We start from the raw sequence: 17,592 nt of genomic DNA on the forward strand, positions 1-17,592 counted from the left end.
CACACTGATATTGCGGAGATGAAAAATTATCAAATCTGTGGTGCCAAAGACTTTATTAAAACACATTATTATTATCAGTAGTATAATACTGTATGATTATTATTATTGCTGATGTTTGATATTTTTTATCGCATAGTTGTTTTTGTTCTTATTATTTGTATTATTATTACCAGTATCAGTAGTAGTATGACTACCATTATTATTACGCTTATTATTATTGTTGCTTCGTATTTAATATTATTGGTTTTATTATAAGTAGTGGTAGTAGTAGAAGTAGAATGACTACCATTATTTTCACTAGTGGTATTATTTCAGAAAGGGCCCAAGAATACAGTTTGCGTTTCCCCGACACTTGATTTGCTGTTCACCACTGCATGGGGAGGAAGAGCGAGCTCCTTCCTTACCTCTGTCACCCGAGAAGGCGCTCTGCGAGTCTTGGGTTGTCTGTGATCAGGTCGAGCCTACCAGACAGCCCAAGCTGTCTGTTTGTAAAAGAGGTACTATAAACTTGCCAAGAACTTACAAGGGTTTACAGCCCACCCGCTGCTTACCAGGGTTGCCTTTATCTGGACTTTAACTTGCTTGATTCTTTTTCATTTGCTTTCCACGTGCTAGCTTGTCATCTTCACTATATCACTTATTGACTGATTTCAATCCTTCAACTACTCATTTTCAGGGAACTCATTTTTTCGTTTTGCTTAAGCACTCAATAAGAGTACTTGTCTTTTTCAATCTCACCCTTGTGCGCTGCTTCCCTTCCAAATACCCACTCCTTGCTCTGTGTTGCTGTCACTCTCATATTGCTAGCGCTCTTATGTTTCTCCTCCAGCCATACTGACACTCTCTCCCATCCTCCATGTTACTTTCCGGTTTGTCTGCTTCTCCCCCGAGCCCTGTTGCTCTCGCTCAACTCCTGTGTCGCTGTCGCGCATGTGCTTCTTTGCTCCTCGCCAGGCCTACTTCCCATTACTTCCCCAATTACCCACTGCTCACGGTCTCTTTTTCCCAATCCATTGTTTTTCACCCACCATGCCACTTCAGTTTGGACCCAGCAATATGCAAATCAGTCTTAACCCTGCTCCAATGGGAACAGTCCACAACAAACTGCCAGGCTAGGTACTCCTTAAAACATAACACAAGCAACCCGCGGTCGGTTTCACCCTTATATATGCCTATGCAAGAGATTGGTTGCAGTGCCACAGTGAGCAGGGGACCCAGATAGGGCATATTGGTCACACTTTGGCCGTCAGAAAACAAAGTGATGTATGGAATGCTTGAATTAATCTTCGCTATTGGCGATCGCTTGGTGCCACTTCCCTATCCTTTGTTTTTCACCCATCATGCCACTTTGATTTGGACGCAGCCATATATGATTCATTCTTGAGCCTGCTCCAGTGGGTGCAGTCTAACCCGAGCTACCAGGCCATGCGCTTCCTGAATGGGAACACTCCTGAAGGGCCCCAACCAGGTTCAGAGAGGACCTGGAGTGGCCATTCGGGCTGGACTCTTCCTATTGGAGGAGAGTCAAGACTAGTTTGCATATAGCTGGTCTAATCTGAGGTCGTTTTGAATGCTACCCTGAGCGATTGCCAGTAGTTAGACTTATTTCAAGTCTCTTCACATCAATTTTTGTGTGTTAATAGAGTGCTTTCAGGCTACCTAATTAAAAAAAAAATTATTTGCCCTTTCATCTTGGAGTGGTAAATGGAAAAAAATTGGCCTGCATCATTTTGAAGGTACACATGCATAATCACACATGTATGCAGGTATCTTATTTTTTTTTGGGTGCTTTTTTTTGGGATGCTTTTTTTTGTTCATTTTGGTCGTGCTGCACAACATCATCTAGAGGTCGGTCCAACTTCTGCACGCGGTGACGCTCATGATATTTTGCCTGTTTTCTTTCAATCGCCGCTTTGCTAAGTCACGCGGTAATCGATTGGCAGTCCTTAGTGAAAAGCTGCCTCCACACTATCAAGCTTTGGGCTGACCCTGGGAACTGGAACTAGCACAGGGAGATGTATCACAGCCGATCAGACACAGCAGCTCGTGCCAGCGTTCCTTTCTGCCTGCGTCTTCATACACTTTAGGTTTTGGCCAGAGGTTCTCATTTTCCATGGCAAAGCCACAAACTGGTCTGGAGTGAGCAGAGAAAACAACATATTTCATGGTTTCCAAGCCAAGGAAATGGTTGCTAATTGAAGTGGGCGAGGGCAATTTTGAGCGATCTCTTCATTAAATCCTTCAGTCTCAACTGGTGTGTTTGTTTTTCCGTCACCAAAGACGCACATCTATGTCTCGACTGACGGGTGGTGACCGGCGCGTGCACAGCTGCGTCGGTGTTGGCCAGAGACAAGGCCCACATCCTTTCACTGCCCGGGTTATTTCTCCTGCACGCCGGTGCCCTTTAGGTTTAACAAGTGCGCCGAGCCAAAGGGTAGCCACTCTTCAAGGTGGGCCGGGGTGTAATGAGCATTTGTGATCACTTCATGGAACAAGCAGTGTCAACTCTAATAGGTATCACCTTTGCAAGAAATATCCGCTTTGCCAATGTGTTTTAGGCAGGTTCTACACCAGCATTGCTGCTGTTCAGCATGGCTAAAAGTTAGTGGCATAGAGACTCGCACGGAGCGTCAGAGTGGGATGGCGAAGAGTGGTGTAGAGTTTTGAGGCAGTACAAAGAAGAAAGGGTCCGAGTTACAATGTGACTAATATGCTAAATCAATTCTGTATCATATCCTACAGACATTCACCACAAATAAATTTGCCACAAATTGGTACGAATTTTTAAAGGAAGAATAGTAATCAAGATGAAAATTGCATTTATTTGTGCAATATTGGTATTTGCGTACGTTATTCAACCAGTTGTATATCAAATATTCAGAAAACAATACTTAAATGTAATTATAAAGTCATTGCATTCAGAGTGCTCTCAGTGAGAAGGGGAGGGGAAGTGCAAAAGTTGTGAGGGACCGGGTAAATGTGGTGTGACTTTTTAAGGACATCACGTTAAAATCAAAGCACGCCTTTACAATCGAAATGAACAAGAGGTTCCAAAGTTACATCACACATAGGTCAAATCAATATATTCCTTTGTGTCCTATGGTGTGTTCAGATGGCGTAGTCTACGTTTCGACCCCCATGTACGCTAGAAGGGTTATTATTGCCTCATGTTGGGGTCTTCATCAGGACAGTGATATGGAGAGCATCAATGGATGGTCGTCATCTGTGCCGTCTGAGGGTGGGCCTGGGCGTGCTCCTGTGTATTTTGGGCACTGTTCCTTATTGACGAATGGACATCATTGTGTCGATTGTCGTGTCAGGGTTCTGTCGACAGATGCATCAAGGCAGCTAGGAGCACTGACGGCCACAACCTCACCACTATGAGAACGATGCGCAGAGTCTTTTTGAATACCAGGACTGAACCCTGACACGACAATCGACACAATGATGTCCATTCGTCAATAAGGAACAGTGTCCAAAATACACAGGAGCAGGCCCAGGCCCACCCTCAGACGGCACAGATGACGACCATCCATTGATGCTCTCCATATCACTGTCCTGATGAAGACCCCAACATGAGGCAATAATAACCCTTCTAGCGTACATGGGGGTCGAAACGTAGACTACGCCATCTGAACACACCATAGGACAAAAAGGAATATATTGATTTGACCTATGTGTGATGTAACTTTGGAACCTCTTGTTCATTTCGATTGTAAAGGCGTGCTTTGATTTTAACGTGATGTCCTTAAAAAGTCACACCACCTTTACCCGGTCCCTCACAACTTTTGCACTTCCCCTCCCCTTCTCACTGAGAGCACTCTGAATGCAATGACTTTATAATTATATTTAAGTATTGTTTTCTGAATATTTGATATACAACTGGTTGAATAACGTACACAAATACCAATATTGCACAAATAAATGCAATTTTCATCTTGATTACTATTCTTCCTTTAAAAATTCGTACCAATTTGTGGCAAATGTATTTGTGGTGAATGTCTGTATGATATGATACAGAATTGATTTAGCATATTAGTCACATTGTAACTCGGACCCTTTCTTCTTTGTACTGTTATATGGACTCAGGTCCTCGAGTTCTAAGGGCCCACCCCTTTATTACTCGTAGAGTTTTGTAGAGCGGCATACACTGTAGTGGCATAGAGTAGGGTGGACTGGTGTAGAGTGCATTGGAGTGTTGCGGACTATAGTGGTATAGAGTGCAGTGGCATTGAATTCAGCAGCATACAATGCAGCATAGGTAGATTTGAGTGGTGCATGGTAGAGTGGAGTGGCGCAGAGTAGAGTGGCTTAGAGTGATGCAGAGTGAATTACGTGGCGTAACATTGATTGATGCAGAGGACAGTTGCACAGAGTAGCGTCAAGTGGAATAGAGTGCAGTGGTGTAGAGCGGTGCAGAGTAGATTAACATAGAGGGGTGCTGAGTAGGGTGTAGTGCCGTAGAGTGCAGTGGTGTAGATTTGAGTAGTGTAGAGTGGAGTAGTGCCGAGTACAGTGGCATAGAGTTGAGTGGCGGAGAGTGCAGTGTTCCAGAGTGGAGTGTCGGAGTGCAGTGGTGTAGAGTGGTGCAGAGTAGATTAACATAGAGGGGTGCAGAGTAGGGTATAGTGCCATAGAGTGCAGTGGTGTAGAGTGGAGTAGTGCCGAGTACAGTGGCATAGAGTTGAGTGGCGGATAGTGCAGTGTTCCAGAGTGGAGTGTCAGAGTGCAGTGGTCTAGAGTGGTGCAGAGTACAGTGATGCAGAGTAAAGTACTGTGCCATAGAGTACAGTGACAGAGTGCAGTTGTGTGGGGTGCATTGGCGTGGTTGCGAGTAGAGTGGTGTAGAGAGCAGTGGGACAGAGTGGAGTAGAGTCGCATAGATAGCAGTGACATAGAGTAGATTATTTCACAGTAGTGTGAAGTGGCATAGAGTGTAATGGTGCAGGGTAGAGTGTAGTTGCGTAGAGTAGCATTGAGTGTAAGAACGTAACTTGGTATAGAGTGCTGTGGCATAGAGGGGCATAGAGTGCAGGGCCATGGAGTTGAGTGTTAAAGAGTAAAGTGCATCAGCGAAGAGTGTATTGGCATAGCGTGCAGTGTTGCAGAGTGGCGTAGAGTGCAGTGGCGTATAGTGGAGTTGTGCAGAGTAGATTGATGTGGCCTAGACTGGAGTGGTACAGAGTGCAGTGGTGTAAAGTAGTGTGGCGAAGAGTGTATTGTCATAGAGTAGAGTGGTACAGGGTAAAGCAGAGAGGCTTAGCGTGAAGTGGCATAGAGTGCAGTGGCATGGAGTGGTGCAGAGTAGAGTGCAGTGGTGTGAAATGGCACATTTTCAATTTGAGATGGCCATTACATTTGCACAAGCATATAGTTTTACTGATGAAACTATACAATGCACAAACGAAAATGTGTGGAACTTGCATCACATAGTGTAATGATGTGTTTTGTCTTGTGGTTTACTTGCAATCAATGCACCAGCACCATTATGGCTGGATTCCAATGCCCGACATCTGTGTATTCACATTTTGATATCCTATCGCACTCCACCGACCAACCAGTGGACCACACATGCTACAAAAAGACAAAAGGTTATCGGGAAAAAGTCTGGATGTGCTCTCCTCAGGAACCATTTTCCTTTCTTTAACGTGGCATCCCGATCACTAGTAAGAAGCTTGGTTTGCCATGTGCTTCATTATCACATGAAAACTACCCATATTCTGGCACTTAAAAAAGCATTCCCACACCCAAATTCCAAACAGGAAAACTTTGAAAAGCAAATTAGAAGACCCATAGGCAAGGTGATGGCCATATTGAAACATTGTGGAAGGGTACACACCTATCCCTGTGGTGTGCTGCTCATCATTGAGGAGCCTCGCCTAGCGAAGTTCTGTAATTGTTGGAGCCCAAAAGGTGACTTATCTTTTGCTTTCTCGCCCTAAGTGCTCTGGGGATGCCCAGACGAGGGTCCCGAGCTCACTGTGCAACTGGATTCAAGCTAGCCTGGTTAATGAGGGGGTGACACTCCAAAACGGGTCCCATGATGCTTGTGTCTGGTCCAGAAAGGACCTGGCTTGGCAGTTCGGGGTGGACTGTCCCCATGAGGAACAGGGTCAAGACTGATTTGCATATGGCTGGGTCTGAACTGGGTGGCTTGGTGAGCAAAAGAACAATGGATTTAACCCGGATCTCTTGACTGGGGGTGAATGTATGATTTGTTCCGCATTTCGTCCATCATTTGTGCATCGTTTTCTTTCTCACCCTGAGTGCGCTGGGTAAGCCCAGACGTGGGTCCCCTGCTCACTGTGCCACTGAATTCAAGCTAGCCTGGCTGATGAGGGGTGATTCCCCTAAACCGGTTCCAGGAGCAGTTAGTTGCATATGACTGTCTTTCAGTCCTTATCAGCCACTCTCCTATGAGAGCACAGTACTTTCGAAGTTCCTACTGGAATATTTTTTTTGTATTCTGAGCTCAAACACCACTCTCCAACGCCTTTATGCTGTTTAGCCAGTAGCAAATAGCTTCCGCTAAGCCCTCTTTGGTGTTCATTCATACGTTGTCCCGGTACCGCTGGTCAGAAAACAGGCACCCTCCGCTGTTTTTTTTTGTTTTTAACACAGGATGCATCTGGCTTTTGCTGGAAATGCGCTGTCCTGCTCCTTGAACTTTGACACCCAGGCCCAGCCTTCCAGTCACAGCTGGGGTGCCCGAAAGGAAGCACCTTCCACCTCTTGTGGATGAGTCTGTCCGGTCCTGTGATAAAACAAAGTGACACACGAATATTGCATTTAAACGAGAAATGTAAATTCTGCGAAGGAGAACGCTTATTAGCAATACATTGGGAAAAACGTCAAGGCAAGTGCAGGAACTGCGACCGCATTGTATGTGCCTGGTGGTTCAGAGTTGTGTGAAGAATATCTGTACAGAAAGGACGTTGGGATAATTCAACAACAGGTACACTGTTCGAACGAACGATAGTATGGGATATTTTGTCTCTGCTTGTACTGGATTGGCGCCACTGCTCAATGATTTGCTTTTTCTCTCATTTATTTCAGCTGATGCTTCTTTTCGTCTCTCATTTTACCCGATGCTGCTTTGTGGCTGTCAGTCCATCAGTTCCTTATCTTTGGCCGTGCTTCTATGTGGCAGTCATCCAGTCGGTGTGGCTTTGTGACAGTCATTTCAGCAGATGCTTCTTTTCGTCTCTCATTTACCCGATGCTGCTTTGTGGCTGTCAGTCCATCAGTTCTTTATCTTTGGCCGTCCTTCTATCGATGGTTCGGTGTGGCAGTCATCCAGTCGGAGTGTCTTTGCGACACTCAGTCCTTTCCTCAGATGCTTCTCTGTGGTCCCGTCAGATGCTACTTCACTTCAGTCATTTTATGAGGTTCCCAATCTTTTGACTTCTGGGAACCTCCACTTAATCATTACTGGAACCCGGTGACCCCCACTGAATAGTTACTGGAATCCGTCCCAATTTCCCACAATGGATTACGGGGGAACAGGGACCCCAGCCTAAGCACTGTTGAAGATTTGAACCAGAAAGCAATACACAAAAATATAAAAAAAGCATTCATGAACCAAATGCAGAAATGTTGACACATTTTATTTCATTTGCAAACATATATAAATAAAATGTAAAACATGTATTTAGCATATAAAGGTTGGAGCTTTTCTAAATTAAGTTGAGGCCACTCGATCATCCATTCCAAGGGTACTCTCAAACATTTTCCATGTGGCATAAGTTTGGTCTGCGATAAGACAGAGGGCGCATTGATGCCAGCAGGATGGAGATTGGGTGGGGGGAGTTAACATTAATGTGGGTGAAGTGAAGCATAATTGCATAATGTGAAACCAGAAAACCTGGGATTAATACCAGCTTCCCCATGTGTGACGTTAGGCAATTGTTTATTTCACTTTCCCTCCTTTTTCTTCATTATCACAAATAAGAGGACCTTCAAATAAATGATTTGAGGATGCACATTGTACAAAACCTTCTCCTGTGTTTGATTTAATAAACTATAATGTTGTTCATTTATAATAAGAACCCAGGTCACCCAAAGAGTGCCCATAACAACTGGTTTGCCTCTTTAGTTCACCATTGGCCTGTATGTTTACTGTACGTTTTAACATTTTCAATTGTACATGTAGCTTCTTTATTTGCATACATTTTATTAATCTGTTAATATGTTATTATCAACCTAGTCACGGACCCCTAACGATGCTTGGCGGTCCCCCAGGGGTCCCCGGACCACAGTTTGGGAAGTAGATGCCTATTTGTGGCTCTCCTACCACGAGGTACCTCCTTCTAGCAGTCATTTCACGAGATGACACTTTGTTGCAGTCATTCCATGAAATGCTTCCTTTTGGTGGTCTTACGATCAAAGTCTTCTTTTTGGCTGTGATTTCTTCAGATGTCTTTTGATGGTCATTTCACAAGATGCTGCTTTTAGGCTGTCTTTCTTCAGATGCCTTTTATTAGTCATTCCACAAGATGGTGCTTTTAGGCTGTCTTTCTTTCAGTGCTTCTTCGCGTCAGTCCATGTCTCCGATTCCACTTTGTGTTGTTCACGTGTTTCTATTTGGTGATGATTTCATGAGGTGCATCTGTTTGGCGGTCATTTCATTAGTGTTTTGTTTGTGGCTGTCATTTCTTACGGTGTTTATTTGCAACAGTCATTCCAGGAGATGCATCCTTGTAGTGGTCGTTTCACAAGATGATTGTTTGTCACAGTTATCCTGCCTGGTGCCTCCTTTTGGTATTCTTTCAGTCAAGTGTTTTTTTTGTGATTGTCTTTTCAGATACCTCTTGTTAGTTTTTTCACGAGATGCTTATTTAATGCGGTCATTAATCCAACTACCTTTTATTAATAATTTAATGGGGGACATTGAAACACTCACCGGGCGCCGAGGAGCGCATAGCCTTCCAGCTTGTCATCAGCTGCTCCCACTGCCTGACATCGCGACGGACGGACCGGGGACTACATCCCCCAGCGGCCCTTGCCTTGCTGCTTGCCGCAGGAAGCCACGCACGCCCAGCCCAGACCCCGGAGGTGCTCTTAAGACACAGAGAGCACTGGGGGAGCGGGGACATTGAAACACTCACCGGGCGCCGAGGAGCGCATAGCCTTCCAGCTTGTCATCAGCTGCTCCCACTGCCTGACATCGCGACGGACGGACCGGGGACTACATCCCCCAGCGGCCCTTGCCTTGCTGCTTGCCGCAGGAAGCCACGCACGCCCAGCCCAGACCCCGGAGGTGCTCTTAAGACACAGAGAGCACCCGCGTCGCGGGACGCGCGCGGGACAGCGCCGGGCTAAGCCCGGGCAAAGGGCGGGCCGTTTGTGGCCGTTAGGGGCCGGACGAGGCCGGGCCGGGCCCCTCCTCTTGCATCCAGCAACTAAAGGTACTGTACATATTTTTCCCAACTAGTTGTCTGTGGCCCGATAGGACTGGAACCATGGTGAAAAGGAAAATTTTGGAGGACCCCACAGACTCTGTTGGAGGGACAGCCAAGGGGGGGAAACGTGCTAAGAGACAGAAATGCAAGCCTTCAAAAAAACGCCAGGCTAATGCGGGAGAAAATTGTGTCTTGGAGCAGATTGACAGAATTGATGAACTGATTACTGACTGTACTGACTTGTTAACAGTTACCCCCGTTTTAGAAGGAGAAGATGGCGATAAAGCCGGTCCTGGGGGAACAAAGGGTGCTAAGAGCAAAGATAAGGGGCCAACAGTTATTCCCAGAATGTTTTTGGGTAAATCCCCTGTAGAGGCTAATTTACCAGCACCCAAGGCTGCTGAGGATAATCCTGATGTATGTGTATTAGATGTAGAACAGATCATTGAAAGTACTTTTAATTTACCTTGTACTAATAAGTTTACGGTTTTAGCTCACATTGAAAACCTTTATCCGGACGGTGGGCTGGACTCGACTGGATCTCTTCTAGGCACAACTGAGACCCCCACCGAGGTATCTCCAAAGGTGGATGATCACCATGACAAACCTCTGCTTAGCTTAGTAACACACTTATGTGACCTAATTAAGGGAATGCAAGTGAAAATTGATAATTTAACCATTGCTGTAAATAGCCTAAAGATGGAGAAAAACAAAGCTGTAGTAATACCAAAAGCACCTATTAATATTCAGGCTAAGGCATTAACCCAGGTAGGAAATGTCACCTCTTCGGCAACTAAAAAGCCAAGCCTAAATCCAGTTGTTCCCAAACATTCTAGGACAACTGAGCCTGAGCCTGTTAGATCAGGGAACTTGGTGCCCCTGGTGAATCGTCCATCTCAAGGACATAATTTGCCCTCTACTTGGGGTGCACCAAGGCAATCTGTAGATAATCGATCATCTAGGCCGACTCAGGCTGGCTATAACCCCCCATCTAGCCGACAGCAAAGGGGCTATGTAGGATCAAATTTAGGCCCCATTACATCAAATCTTAATCCCGCCATAGCCCCACCAGTATACTTGATTAATATACCCAAGCTCCCTATAGGCAGGGGACGTGAATCTCCAGATTCCCTGACGAACAAAGCTATCCACTGGATTAGGTATGTAAGGGGATGTAGATCTGTTATCCGGGAGGACATCCTGAGCGCAAGTAGGCTAACTTTCCAGGGTGATGCTTACGATTGTATAGAATTGACTCTAAGAAATCCTACGATAGCTGGAGAATTACTAAACCTAGAATTTAGATCCTGTTCCCCAGACTATTCAAGGATCCAGATGAGAGCAACTCCCCGTCACCTCTGGAAGCCTACGGAAGGGAATCAGGATGCTATTTTAGCAGGGGAAAGTTCTAGATTAGACCAGAACGATTGACTACCATTCTCATTTCAAAATGAACTAGCTAGTGAAGCTTATAATAGTGGCCCTATAGGAGAGGTTCCTAGTAGTATTCTGCCAAAACTTGTTACAACCCAAGCTCCACTGGCCCGTTCCAATGATGATTTTATCTTATCCCCTACTGATTCAGCCAGTAAAAATGTCAAAAAAGTTATACCTGGAGGGGGTCCGAGTTGTATTCGAGCAAACTCTTCTATAATTCAAGTTATAGGTCCAAGATCCTCTGATGACCCTATTCCTCACACCACCAACCAAGATCTTATAGGGAAGCCTTGTCCTGAAACCTTTGATAGTTGTCATGGTTCTGTCCTTTCGTGGAATGTAGCCGGCTTAAAAACTAAGCTAGAGTCACCTGAGTGGGCAACATTTATCCGAGGATATGATCTATGCCTATTTCAGGAGACATGGGCACTGGAGGAAGTGCATTTCCCTGGCTATCTAAATTATAGTGTACATGCAGTTAAGGAAGGAAGGGGAAGACCATCTGGCGGGTTAACTATCTGGCTACGACAGGACTTGAGTGTAGTAGTAAATATTATTCCTACTAATCACAGAGATCTACAGGTCCTAAAACTTAAGTTTCCCAATTTAGCTCTAGTGTATGTTTATAACATATACGTGAGGAGTACGGGGGGTGGAAAATCAGAGATCCTCGTACTCATGGAAGACTTACTGGAAAGTCATTGTTCACCTTTTAATGTTATTGTGGGGGGGGATTTTAATGTAAATTTTGAGCCTCTTATGAAGGGAAACTGGAATGTGTCAGAGGAGGAGGACAGAGAATGGGGGGTTCCCAAACTGGATCTTGATCCGGTTAGTAAATGGTCAGACAAAGTGGTCCAACTGAATTCCATTTGTTTAAATAAAGGTTTAAGAGCTGCAAATGGAAGGACCCTAGGCGATAAGAATGGGGCACATACCTTTAAAAGTGGTTCACGCAAGAGCAGAATAGATTATATTCTGCTCAACCTGGGCCTGTGGAAACACCTCCAAGACATGACGATAATTGACAGGCTCGAGAGTGACCACAATCCCCTGTCTATGTACCTTACCTATTGGGAACCTTTTGTACACCCAGGGATTATAATGGCTCCTACCCCCACTCATGATACTTTGATATCAAATGATTTACGCCACGTCCGATGGCCTAAAGTTTCCCTTCATAAAGAGAATATGGATTTTATATCTAGTAAGCTTGGACAAGCGAAGTTAGATTTATTGTCATTATCGGAAGGGGAAAATAACATTTTGAGCTTGCAGGAAGGAACTAGGATCCACGAAATTCTTTTTGATGAACTAAAGACTCTATTTGTTAAACCCTGTAAGCATAAAGGTCCACACGCAATGGAACCGCCGCGGTGGTATACAGGGGAATGCAGGAAGGCCCGTCTAGATTTGGGAAGGGCAATTAAATTTGATCCCGCTGAGAACATCAGAGCAGCCAGGCTGAGGTATAGAAACGCCGTTCTAAAAGCCAAGCGTATTTGGGATGAGAAAAGATGGACAGACCTTAAGGAAGCAGGTTCCTGTAAAGACACTCGCAGATTTTGGAATGTCTATAAGTGGGGTGTGGAGGGAAACCCTGATAAGCCACAAAACTGGGTTCCCCAAGAAAAGTGGGTAGAATACTTCCAGCCCCAATACGCTAAAAGGCAGGATACCCATCCATCAGTGGAAGTCCCTCTTGAGCCCCAAACTAATTATTTTTTCACGCTGAAGGAAGTTCATCATGCTTTAGACTCGGTAGTCCCTGGTAAAGCGCCAGGTATTGATGGTATACCTGCAGATCTTTTTTTAAATGACCAGAACTCTTGGGGTTGCTATATACTTCTTCTGGCCAACCTGATCGCTAGGGGAGCCCCAATACCGATAACTTGGAATGGGGCAGAGATTATACCCGTTTTTAAAAAAGGAGACAAGTCGCTGCCAGGTAACTATCGTCCAATCAGCCTGATAGACACTTCCCAAAAAATATTTGGTAGGCTGGTTTTAAATAAAATCCTTGACTGGGAATGTAACAATAAGATCTTATCCCATTTGCAAGCAGGGTTCAGAACTTCAATCAGCACGGTGGACCAGGTGCTGCATTTTGTCATGCTGTACTGGAAGACCGTGCTGATTGGACGTGGAAGTTTATATGCAGCTTTTATAGATCTTAGAGCGGCATTTGATCTGGTTCCCCGCCCCACCTTATGGAGTGTCCTTAGTGACATGGGACTGCCACTGCCCCTTTTATCGTTGGTTAAAAAACTCCACGAACATAATTATGCACAGATTAGGTGGGGGAGCCCCGGGAATGTCACGCCACAATTCCCAGTGGAAACTGGAGTACGCCAGGGCTGCGTCCTGGCGCCAACTCTCTTTTCCTTATACATTAATGACGTGGCAAAGATTTTAATTAACTCTAGCATTGACGCCCCGATCATTGCAGGAGCAAAAGTTCCGATTTTAATGTTTGCCGACGATTGTCTCTTAGTATCAAAAACTCCTAGCGGACTTCAAAAGGGCCTGAAGCTCTTTGAAGATTTTTGTACCGCACGGGGTTTAGAAGTAAACGCACAGAAATCAAAGTTTATGACTTTTAATGCTTCTAAATCTTTTAAGGGTACAGTGAATATGAATCAGCGTCCACTGGAAAGAGTCCAAGCTTTTACCTATTTGGGTGTTTGTATAGACCGTAATTTGTCCTGGAAAGATCATATTGAATTGGCCACCTTAAGACACAGACAGTTAACTGGAGCCTTGACCGCAGAACATCAGAAGTCATTTACTAAGCCAATAGCTCCGGTACTGGGGGTTTATAATGGTAAAGTAGTCAGCTCGGCCTTGTACGGAGTCGAAATTTGGGGATGTGAAAGTCTGAGAGGGATGTCAACCTCTGAAAATTCCTTTTTAAGGAATTTAATAAAATTACCGCAGAGTACCCCCATGAAACCCCTCTATTATGATTTAGGGTTATCCCCAATAGCGCTCATAGCATCCTTTCGTCCTGTTTTATACTGGAGGAGAGTCTGGACTACACCAGAATTAGAAATCTTCGCAAGGGGCCTGCTCGATATTATTAGTAGTGACACCTTTCACAAGGTCAAGTGGTTAAATCACATTCGGGGCCTCCTAACTAGTATGGGTCTAGGGAACCTGTGGGATGACCCCACAAACTCAAGGTTCCCACCAAAAAAGATTCTAAAGACTCTTTACTGGCAATTTGTGGCCTCAAGGACTTTTAGGTCTGTTGACCCTGGGTCATTGACCGGAATGTTTTTGGATATTAAGGATGTCCCAAAACTGGAAGCCTTTTGGGACATTATTTTAAAACCTATGGATCGCAAATTATATTTTCAGTTGAGGGTTGGGAGCCTCCCGGTTGGGGCATTCACTAGTAGATGGTCTTCTGGGGCCAAGGATGATTGTCCGGTATGCTTGGCTCGCCCTGAGACCATTGGTCACCTGCTATTCGAATGCCCAGTGTACAGTGAGCCAAGGAGAGCGTGGCTCCGCCCAATGTGCAGGTTAATGAGCCCCATTAGTGGGACTATGGCAGTTCGCATCATCCGATCCTGTACAGATATGATAGTCTGCATAGCTGTGGCAAAATATTTGGGCTGGGCTTGGGCTATCAGAAGTAGAATGCTCAAAATTTAAAATGCAAAATGTATTCACATTACCGAAACCAAATTTTAATGATCATTTATTTATTATAGTCATTTGATGAATTTATGGTTTTATGTGTACATATTTGTATATTCCAATGGAAAACTTTTTTACTATTTTTTAACTTGGTAATCTTATATCTCATAAACTTTATATGTATGTACTGTTTGCTTTTATGACAATCGTCGAATAAAGCTTGTCTGAACTATAATAATTTAATGAAATGCTGCTTTTAGTCTGTCCGTTCATCACATGCTTCCTGGTCCCTCTTTAGACCTGAGGGAGTTAGAACAAAGCCTCGTTTCCTGCTGCAGCTTCTGCAACTCTTACAACTGGTACTTTTGAATAGAAAAATGAATTACCATTGGAAGGCCAGAATTACTTTCCTAAAATTATTGTATTGCAACCAGGAAAAGGAAACCGAGAGGGAGGTATGGCGTCGTATTGGAGTGTCAGCCACTTGTTTGGGTTCAAATGAGCTTACCACCCTGCGGCAGCTTCTTGGTATGTCCTGGTTTAATTATTTCGAAGGTACACGTTGTCTGCCACCCTTCGCTTGGACTTTTCCGGTTCCGCGGGTTTTCTGTGTACCTTTCATTTTAAGCCTGTTTATGGAGCTCCCTCAGCATTTCTGGGTAAACAAAAAAAACGTATAGCCATCTATAAAAACACAAAAGAAAAAAACGTGTTTTTTATGTTTGAGTTTATTGAGAACAAGAAACAGCAATTCAATAAGTTACATAAATTATGAAAGCAATAAATAGAACCAGGATGGTAACCATGAAATACAATACCTAATAGCAAAAGTTGATATGAAATAGATATAAATAATACATTAGTAGGCATTCTAAGCTATAAAGCAACACACGTTTTTAATGTGCAATCTACAGGAGATTTGGGACATTAACTCAGTGCTGTAACTAACCCATGTTTACTCTCCTCCAACTTGTGGCGCTCATCCCCAGAAGGATGAAAGGCAGAGCTGACCCTGTCCGCTATCTTACATCGGACCTTTTTGTTACATGGATTTTTGTAGATTGTGCATTGGTCCATTGGCCAATTTTATGCCTAGAAATCGCAAATTCTTCAAATGTTACCAGTCACATTTTATGCATTTTTAAAATTAGATTCCTATTTCAGGAATGAGCAAGGTTTCCATGGAATATTTAAGGATCATTCGTCATTTCAGTGCTCGTGTGCAGTTTTAATTGTTGTGTTTAGTCTCACAAAATGTACAGACTCCCAGAATATATGCACCAAAACCACTTTGGAAACATATACTTAAGTTCTTGGAATGAGGGGGCTGAGGCTTGTGGCGTGTTGCATCGAGTGGGCAATGCTGCTTATCCGCAGTGTGTGGAAATGAATGTGGCACTGTGCAGTCAACCAGTGCATACAGTTTCGGGCATGCTGAAGTGTCTCCATAGCACTAAAGAGCAGTGTCAACTGTTTAATACAATGCTTTGTCTCAATAATAATCTTTTTCTCTCTGCCTGTTTCATACTCCTACTTTGTGGTGCAAATGATGTGTACATTGTTCTCAATGATTTATGCTGTTGGTGTATAGGTGCCCCTATGCGTTAACATCCCAGATTTGTAGTAGAAGCTTGATATACATATTTTCTCTGCTTGTTTTCTTGCCTTATGAAATGTGCCACCTCTGCGTTGTACCGCACTGACCTAATCTTTTCCTCTTTCTTTTAGGAAAAACCTGATATTAGCCCCACGTCACTCCAGCTGCGATCCCAGCTTGAGGTAAGTGTGAGCTGCATCATTCCACCCCCTTCTTTCCCTTCTTATCCATGCTTATGCCAAAGTATCAGACCTCATTTAAGAGCTCTTTTGCTCATCAATCAGTTTTCCTCTCTCCTTGTCCTCTTCTACAGTGCTCTACAACTTGACGTCAAAGCATACGTGAATAAAAAGTAAATTAATGAATGCTTTTAACCACTTTATGCTTTTGAATGGAAGTAGTAATTTGCAACACCTCTTCTCTTCCAGGAATCCCTTGGTTTCAGCAGTGCTGTATCTACTCCGGAGACAGAGCGGAAGTACGTTTTGGTTTTCAGTTTAAGCACAAGATCATTGTCCTGTTTAATCTGATCAGTGTACTTGTCGATTGGATGGTGCTTTAAGCTTGGATTGGTCATGGGAGGCTGCAGGGGTGTTGTCTGGGTAGTGAAGAAGCCCATGGTAACACTTGCAAGACCCAAGAATGCGAATAATACCTTATTTGAATGTCAGAAGTACTGCTGGCATATCACTGCCTATGTAGCCTAAAAGGGACAATCTTGTATTCCTCAAAACCTTTTAGATGCAAAATGTTAGTGGTCAATGGCTTCCATCAAGAAAGGTTCCACGAGGGAGTTATGACCATCTGGGTCTAGCAAAACACCAAAAATGTTCAGGTTGTTCGAGCCAATAATTGTGCAAAAAGTGTCATCTGTGATGATATTCCTGATTTTAGCTATACATGCTTTACCCTCTGCTCTATGTTGGAATCTTTACCATGGCAAAATCAACCATATTAGGGCACTTTCTGGCTTTCCTGTCGCATGGTCAGGGTCTGGTCTTTGAGATTCCCATTTGCCCATCAGATTGATGAGCAAAGGTGTATACATGATGGCGTTGACACCAGAAATGAGTGTCTGATCTGGCTTTGATCAAGGAGCCTTTCTTTCTGGGCTATTGTCCGCATGGAAGTGCCAGATTATGGCTGATTCTGCCCCAGTTTGTAGCAGGGTCTTACCAATCCATTGTGTTCACAATCATGGTTTGAGTCTTTGGCCAGCTCCTTTGGTTGGGAATGAGATCTGCCAGGTGGAGGCCATCTTAAATATCCTACACATGGGCACCATAATGATGACGTAATCCTGCACGTTTACGATTTCTAAGTGCTCAAAATAACAGATTTCACTATTACTCAATTTAAAGGTATGCAGTTAGATAACCCTTTTGGGATGCAAACTTGTGACCTGTAGATCATATTGGATGTCTGCGGCTGATTGTCACCTCCATGAGCCATCATTCCTGGCATGTGCTATTGCCTGTTCTCTGACAAATAATGATAGTACATACTCATCAG

The 17,592-nt window shown here is 44.1% G+C and overlaps 1 protein-coding gene across 3 annotated transcripts in view; it reads left to right on the top strand.

Moving 5' to 3' along the window:
* Window positions 1-17,592, top strand: part of SASH1 (SAM and SH3 domain containing 1) — a 576,231-nt gene that overhangs the window by 332,776 nt on the left and 225,863 nt on the right. For all 3 annotated transcript variants that reach the window (XM_086927460.1, XM_086927459.1, XM_086927461.1), the window contains exons 3-4: window positions 16,212-16,262; window positions 16,509-16,558. In XM_086927460.1, the coding sequence (XP_086783586.1) occupies window positions 16,212-16,262; window positions 16,509-16,558 (101 nt within the window). The remainder of the gene's footprint in view (window positions 1-16,211; window positions 16,263-16,508; window positions 16,559-17,592) is intronic.

This window comes from Lissotriton vulgaris, chromosome 6 (genome assembly GCF_964263255.1).
Source record: "Lissotriton vulgaris chromosome 6, aLisVul1.2, whole genome shotgun sequence".
NCBI classification, from domain to species: Eukaryota; Metazoa; Chordata; class Amphibia; order Caudata; family Salamandridae; genus Lissotriton; species Lissotriton vulgaris.